The 7,375-nt window shown below is 32.8% G+C and overlaps 1 protein-coding gene across 1 annotated transcript; it reads left to right on the top strand.

The window, feature by feature from the left end:
- On the top strand, positions 1,425-3,058 carry LOC104732866 (40S ribosomal protein S9-2). The gene is made up of 3 exons (XM_010452457.2): positions 1,425-1,552; positions 1,922-2,303; positions 2,627-3,058. Exons 1-3 carry the CDS (start codon positions 1,525-1,527, stop codon positions 2,808-2,810), a joined length of 594 nt encoding a protein of 197 aa, XP_010450759.1. The 5' UTR covers positions 1,425-1,524; the 3' UTR covers positions 2,811-3,058.

Genomic DNA, 7,375 nt, shown 5'->3' with positions numbered 1-7,375 from the left:
CATTAAATTTGTGCAATTCATAAATACCAGCATAGTCAACACATGCATCCAATTATTGATAATTTCATCCATATGCTTATTCTGTTTTAGATCTACACGTATTAAAACTTCTCAAACAAAAATTCTTACTCGCGGAGAAAGTAATATGAACACATGTATAGTTAAAACAATATTTGTGCTTTTCGTCGATCCTTCTTCTTTAAACTCAAATACATCAACTTAAGGTCTTACATCGTCAATTCTTCTTTCTTAGACTTAAAAATAAAAAAAATTACTGCAAGAATATCAAATCATATTTCTTTTATTTCTATAAATTTTACTTAATTTTTTTTCTAAAAATTCTTAATAATATAGATTACTACTATATTAAAATTCTAAAAATGTTAATTAGTGAAATATCTAATTCTTATTGGTTGTTTTAAATCCTATATGGACACCTTTAGGAGTTTATAGCTTCAACTTTTTATTAGTATAGATATAATATTATAAAATTTCTGTTGAGGTTAAGTAATTGAAAAATTTTTAAATATTCTATGACGTTTAAATATTTTTAATATTTGAACCTTTAAAATTTTCAATATTTATAATATTTTAAAATTTTTAAAGGTTTCATAATATAATATTTGAACCTTTTAAAAAGTTCAATATTTCTAATATTTTAAACTATTTAAATTTTAAAATTATAATATTTAAAAACTTTTTAAAAGCTAAGAATTTTTGAAAGTTTACATATTATAAATATTTAAACTTTCAAAAATTATCAATATTATAATATTTTTTTGAAACTTTTTAAATTTTTAATTTGATCAAATAAAAAATTTGATCAAACCGAATAAAACTTTTTAACTTGGACGCCTGATAAATCAAGTTTGCCTGCTCATTCACTGTTGGAAGCATATTAATCTTTATTTATACTGGTTCTGAACCATTGTCTAAAAAATTTCTAGTCGATGTAGGACGTTGTACATAGTTATTTTATTTTTATAAATTTAAATTTTCCTTTTTCTAAAAATTCTTAATATAGAAAATTCTGGAAATTTAAAAAATGTTAATGAATGACATGTCAAATCCTTATAGGATGTTTAAAATAATTCTTAATATTGAAAATTCTAGAAATTTAGAAAATGTTATGAGTGACATGTCAAATCCCGATAGACTGTTTAAAATTCTATGTGGATGCTTTAAGGAGCTTATAACTCTTACTTTTATTTAGTATAGATGCTTCTGTCTAAGGATATTTCTCAAAAAATACAATCTTTTTTCTTCATATTTTTGTATTACAAAATAATAATGGAAATATGAATTTTGCAAAAGACAAAAAAAAAAAATCATTTTTTTAAAGAAGCCCAATGGGCCAACCCAAATGTTTTAAAAGCCGAACAAACAAAATAAAAATGAGTCATATAAAAATGAGTCATTGAGACTCGAGCCGTTTTAGGTTTTTTTTCATAGTTGTGTATAAAAAAGCTCTTCGTCTTCTTCGTCGCGATCAACTCGTTTTTGTTTTGAGCAGCAGCAGCAGCTATGGTAAACGTCAGATTCTACCGCAACTGTGAGCTCTCGTCTCTCTATCTTCTATTTTCTTATGTTTTCCCCTTTTTGTATATTCTAAAAATCGGTTCTTTCCCCATGCTGCTCTGTTTTTCTCCCTTAAATTTTACTTAATAAAGTTTAGTTTTTTTTTCCTGTGATTGCTTCTATTATTCGTTTAATTACTCTGTAATATTCAAAAATGATCATTAAAAATGTCTAGACATGCAAAATCTTTGTAGTGTATTGTAATTTTGATGTGAATTTTCAACTTTGCTCTGTTTCTTATGTGTGAAAAATTGGATTTTTATTTATACTCTGTTTTGTTGTTGTTCTTTGCAAGTGATGTTTTAAAGATTTCATTTTTTTTTTTGTTTTCGTTTTTAAATAGATGGCAAAACGTTCAAGAAGCCACGGCGTCCTTACGAGAAAGAGCGTCTCGACGCCGAGTTAAAGCTTGTTGGAGAATACGGTCTTCGTTGCAAGAGAGAGCTTTGGAGGGTTCAGTATGCACTTAGCCGTATCCGTAACGCTGCGAGAGAACTTTTAACTCTTGATGAGAAGAACCCTCGTCGTATCTTTGAAGGTGAAGCTCTTCTTAGGAGAATGAACCGATATGGTCTTCTTGATGAAAGCCAGAACAAGCTTGACTACGTTCTTGCTTTGACTGTTGAGAATTTCCTTGAACGTCGTCTCCAAACTATTGTCTTCAAGTCTGGTATGGCCAAGTCCATTCACCACGCCCGTGTTCTTATCCGACAGAGGCACATCAGGTAAAAATCGTTCCTTTGGAATTGGTACAATCTTGGGAAGAGTGTTTTAGTAAAATGTGGTTTTTAACTGGGTAGATACTTCTAATTGGTCACAGTTCACGGCTCGAAATGAACTCAATTGTGTTCAGCGTATAGGTAATGTCTTTTGAGTTAGTATGATCTTGGGAACAACATTTAGTTAACTGCTCTGATTAAACTCAATTGTGTTGAGGCGTATAGGTTTTGTGTCTTGCTTAACTCGGGTATAGTCTTGGATGGATCATTCCAATTTCGTTGCACTTACGGCTAAAGATGAATTTAATTCTATTTTCGATTCGGTTTAGGGTTGGGAGGCAACTTGTGAATATTCCATCGTTCATGGTGAGAGTGGAGTCGCAGAAACACGTAGACTTTTCTCTGACCAGTCCTTTCGGTGGTGGTCGACCTGGAAGAGTGAAGAGAAGGAACGAGAAAGCCGGGGCCAAGAAAGCTTCTGGTGGTGATGGAGATGAGGATGATGAAGAGTGAAAGTACCAAACCCCTAAAACCCTTAAGATAAACGACCACCTAAAACCTACCAATATGCTTTTAGTTAATAATATTTTGGTCTTGTTACCTCTTTTTGTGAGATCTTTGGTTTGTTAACTAGTAGAAAAAGTGAAGTGTGTTGGTTTGGTGATGCAATATAGTTTTTACTTTTTATGTAGTGGACCATTGTGTTCTTGAACCATGTCACTTTCGGATCCTTCTTATATAGTAGTGACTAGTGAGTATTATGTCCGGTGTCTTTGCTTACAAAGCAAAAAGCTTGGTTATAGTTATATGAAGATATACATGTAGGTCAGTAGTAAGTTGTTACCAACATTAAAATGTTTCTTTTTCACTAAAAACGTCTTAAAAACATATTTCGGTTTGAAAAGAAAGAAGAGAAACAATACCAAAAAAGGTTTTTAGGCCATGAATGTTTACTAATTTTTAAGCTTTTGGTTTTTGGATTTTAGATTTTTTTGGTTTTGGTTTTTGTTATAGATATTAGATTTAATAAAGAAAAATTATAAAGCTCAAAATAAAAACATAATCTCGTTGAAAAAAGGGCTTTCCACAAACACTAGTTTTTCTTTAAAATATGGAGAAAACACTAAAAACTAGTTTTCCCTAAATTGAAGGGTATTTAATTTTTAAAAATCTTGAATGGTCTAATCCCATATCGTTACCAGACATATTTTTACAATTTATCCTCATTAATTAATATTATATTTATATAACTATTTCAAAATTAACATACAAAATCTAATGTCTATTTTAATTAGTAAAAAAAATACAAATTTTTGAATGTATATTATACTCCTTAGTATTTTATATATAACTATCTCTTAGTGTTTTAATATTAATATTCGACAATTATGTAATATAAATTGTTATGGAAAATATTTTAATAAAACATGAGAAAAGAAAATTCAGTATGTTGTTTTATAAAGAAATGTAATATATTGGTACATCAGCATAATTTTCATAATTGTATTGCATTTTTGTTGTTAACTTGGGATAATTATATATTGTTAAATACTTTAAATTTTATTAACTTTTCTTTTTGTAAATAACAATGTGAAACATAAAAGATATGGATTTTATTTCTAAAAACACAAAAGACATAGTTTCATAAATGGTTACAGTTTATGAAAACTTTCTCCACCAATGATATTTCATAATTTCTACAGTAATAGTTTTTATCAATGATCATAAAAACTATTATAGTGAAAGTCCTTAAAGCAAAAATTTCTACAGCTTAATGATTGCCACAGTTGCAGCAGTCCAGCAGGCCCATACGGATTCGCAGGCCAAACCCTTGCTATGCATGTGTGTAGAATTTCACTCCAAATTTTTTACCTGAAAGACCATATGACGACTAAAAGTGCACAGTTAATCAATGTAGTATTTTAGGATCGATCCCACAGAGAGTAATAGCTAACACAAATTGAATTAAAAAATAAAAAACTATGGCTAAGACTAAATAAGAGATTGGGGTTTTGGTTTTTCTAATATCTATTGCAAATAAATAAAAACGGTTTAAAACTATAAGACTAAGACGTTGGGTGTTTTGGGAGTCATCTCAGGGTTTTCATAGTTCTAAGCAATATTAAATGTAAGATCTAACAAGTAAATACTAATTTCGGTTTAGGTTTTCAACTACGAAACACTTATGAACTAACAAGCTATTTTTGTAGAATGAAAGTCTAAAGTCTTCATACTCCGTTACTCAACTCACGCAGGCAACGACACATGTCAACCAGATAGTAAAACAAGTTCGATACATTCACCAAACTCCGCAACTCAACTTACGCAGGTTACGACGCGAGGTTTTGGTATAACACTAGTTCAGAGAAGTAGGATAACGCGGTTAACGCTCCCGTTCTCTAGATCAGCACTTGGTGGTCAATCCAAGCACATGCATTAAGATAAAGATATCCCAAAAGAACTCTGATATAAAACCAAAAATAAGATCTAACAACCTAATTGAAGCGAACCGTGAATTCACCTTGAATCATCCCATAAAACCCAACAAATAAAACTACTCGCTCATGATGCAAAGAAACGACATTGATATTATAAAGTATAGCATTAAAAAAGAATCAATAAACAAAAGGGGTTCAAAGAAAACTTCTCTATTTGTCACAAAAGTAACTTGATCCCAGCAATGAAAGTATGAAAGAACTAGAAAGAGTAGAAAGAGAGAGATGGTGGATCTTCAAGCTTCAATGGAACGGCGAGCAAGAGATGTTCTCTGGTCATCTAGGGTCGCACGGCAGGGGCGGTTTTAGGAGGCAATGAAGAGCCACACCTTGAAACCCTAGGTCTATAAGAGTATTTATAGGGTTTTTTCCTGGATTAAGGTTTGTATGGGTAAAAACGTATATTTTTATTGAGTGCAGGAAAAGGGGCGGCGAAAAAGGCTTCTTGACCGTAGAGGAGGCTTGGACTGGGCCGCAGCGATGGTTGCTGATCAAGCTTTCAATAAAAGCCCATCGGCTGGATGGTTCTCCTTACGTCGGTTTATAATACGTCTTGGTAAATCGGAAATATCTTCCGGATGAATGAATGGATTGACTTGATTCCACTTCGAGGAGAAATATGACTGTTCCAGATTTCCAGAGACACCAAGCACGTTAAAATATGAGTTCTGGAAGTTCTTCAAATGTGGCCCGTACTGAAGATCTCTGAATCTGTCCTAAAACATGTTTTTCTTGTCTTTTGGTCCAAATTGCTATAAAACCTGTAAAACCTTGTTGAAACCTGAAATACTTGATAATAGACCTTTTATACCTAAAATCTCATCAAACTCTTCCTAAATGCATAGGAAAACTATAGCTAATATGGGTAAAATAATGATGTTAGCAACGCAGTTTAGTTTTTCTTGGGGGTCTACGATTTTGGTGTTATAGTGTTTCAGGATATCGTTGAACAATGTTTGATTATGGTGTTCTATGATTTGATGTTATCTTTTACGTGTTCTTATCTCTATCTTCTATGACTCAATATTCTTGAGGTTGTAGTACGTTTACTATATAAACTAATGGAAGCTTAGTAAAGCGGTAGTTTTAACTACCCATTGAAAAAACCTTGTGTTCTTGTGCCCTTACGCTCTTGACTTTGATTGGGACCTATCAAAGTGGTATGAGAGCCATTCTATCTTTGTTTTGATCTGACCACACTTCATGGTGTCAAAACTTGCTATCAACAGTTTTTCATCGATCATGGCGGGAACCAACAAAGAGAGGATCAAGGACTTGGAGTCCAACCTTCTTAAGTTGAAGGAGGAGGTTCAACAGTTGAATCAAGGGTTTGACGACAAATTCCAAACGATGGAGGAGGTGATCAATAGGCTTACAACGGTGGTGAACACTGCCGCGAAGGAAGAGGTATGATAACAGGATTTTTATCCAGGGTATCAATTCCCTATGCAGTTATAGTACAAAGGGTTATCAATCCAAATGGTTGTTATGCTAGCAGATAAGATGTGATCAGAACAATGCAAGTCAAGCCAAGTAATAATAGGGGTTTTGTCTAACAACCTAAGGTGAACAAAAATAAGAAAAGTCAAGAACAGCTCGAGGTATCACATGATGCAGGTGATCGAGTCGAGTACCAGATCGGGTTGGTGATCAAGTTGATGTAAAGGCTGTAAACAATCAAAATACAAAAGCTCCTAAGGATGGGATAATCGGTTCATAAGTATTCCTAATCAACCTAGGATGTTTTACAAGCCGCAAGAACCTTATTCCCTAGACAATGAATTTCTAATCCTTGCTAATCCACTCTCGTGGTAGAAACAATCAGACTTAACTACTCCCTTACCCAACTCTCGTTGGAGAAACATAGTCAAGCAGACATTAAAATCCAATTCACTATTGTCAATAAACTACTTACTCATCTAATCTCTTAGGTTAAGTGAGTAAATTTCTAGCATTAGTTGATTCATGCATTTCATCGAACACCTCTCGGTGCATAAATGTCTAGGATCTATACTCAAACTCTCGGTCTGAAACTAGCACTAAGAACACCAATCCATAAGAGAATTTTCATCAAATCAATCAAGCTGAAACTTTGGTTCACTACTCTTATTTCATGGCAAAGAAAATAAACCCAAAAATAAATAAAAATTGCATAATCATAAAGATGAAAAAGAGAAATGTTTAATTAGAAAGAAGCAATAGCAAAATGTAATCAGAATTCAAGTTGAAAGAACAAAAACTGGAAAATTTGCTCAAAGAGAAGTGTAAAAACGGCTATCACCTCCTGTGTGTTGAAATTGGGGTTAAGAGAGGGTTTATATATGGAAACCACTTGACCTAGCCGCGCCAGCAGGTACCCGAAGGTCTACACAAGCAGGTGCTCGAGGTCCACTTCGAGTGCATGATCGGATAGGCGATCGGGTGGTTCCAGTCTTTGATCTGGATGTATGTACGTTCACTAAAATAGAAATAAATATTGAACCGCATCTCCGATTGGCGTGAAATCACCACCATTGGAAATCTAACTCGATTTCCTATAAATTTGATGAAGAATTCAGAAGCTGAATCCCAAAAGGAAAATCT

Source organism: Camelina sativa, chromosome 12, assembly GCF_000633955.1.
Source record: "Camelina sativa cultivar DH55 chromosome 12, Cs, whole genome shotgun sequence".
Lineage (NCBI taxonomy): Eukaryota > Viridiplantae > Streptophyta > Magnoliopsida > Brassicales > Brassicaceae > Camelina > Camelina sativa.
This window is presented reverse-complemented; position numbering and strand designations above follow the sequence as displayed.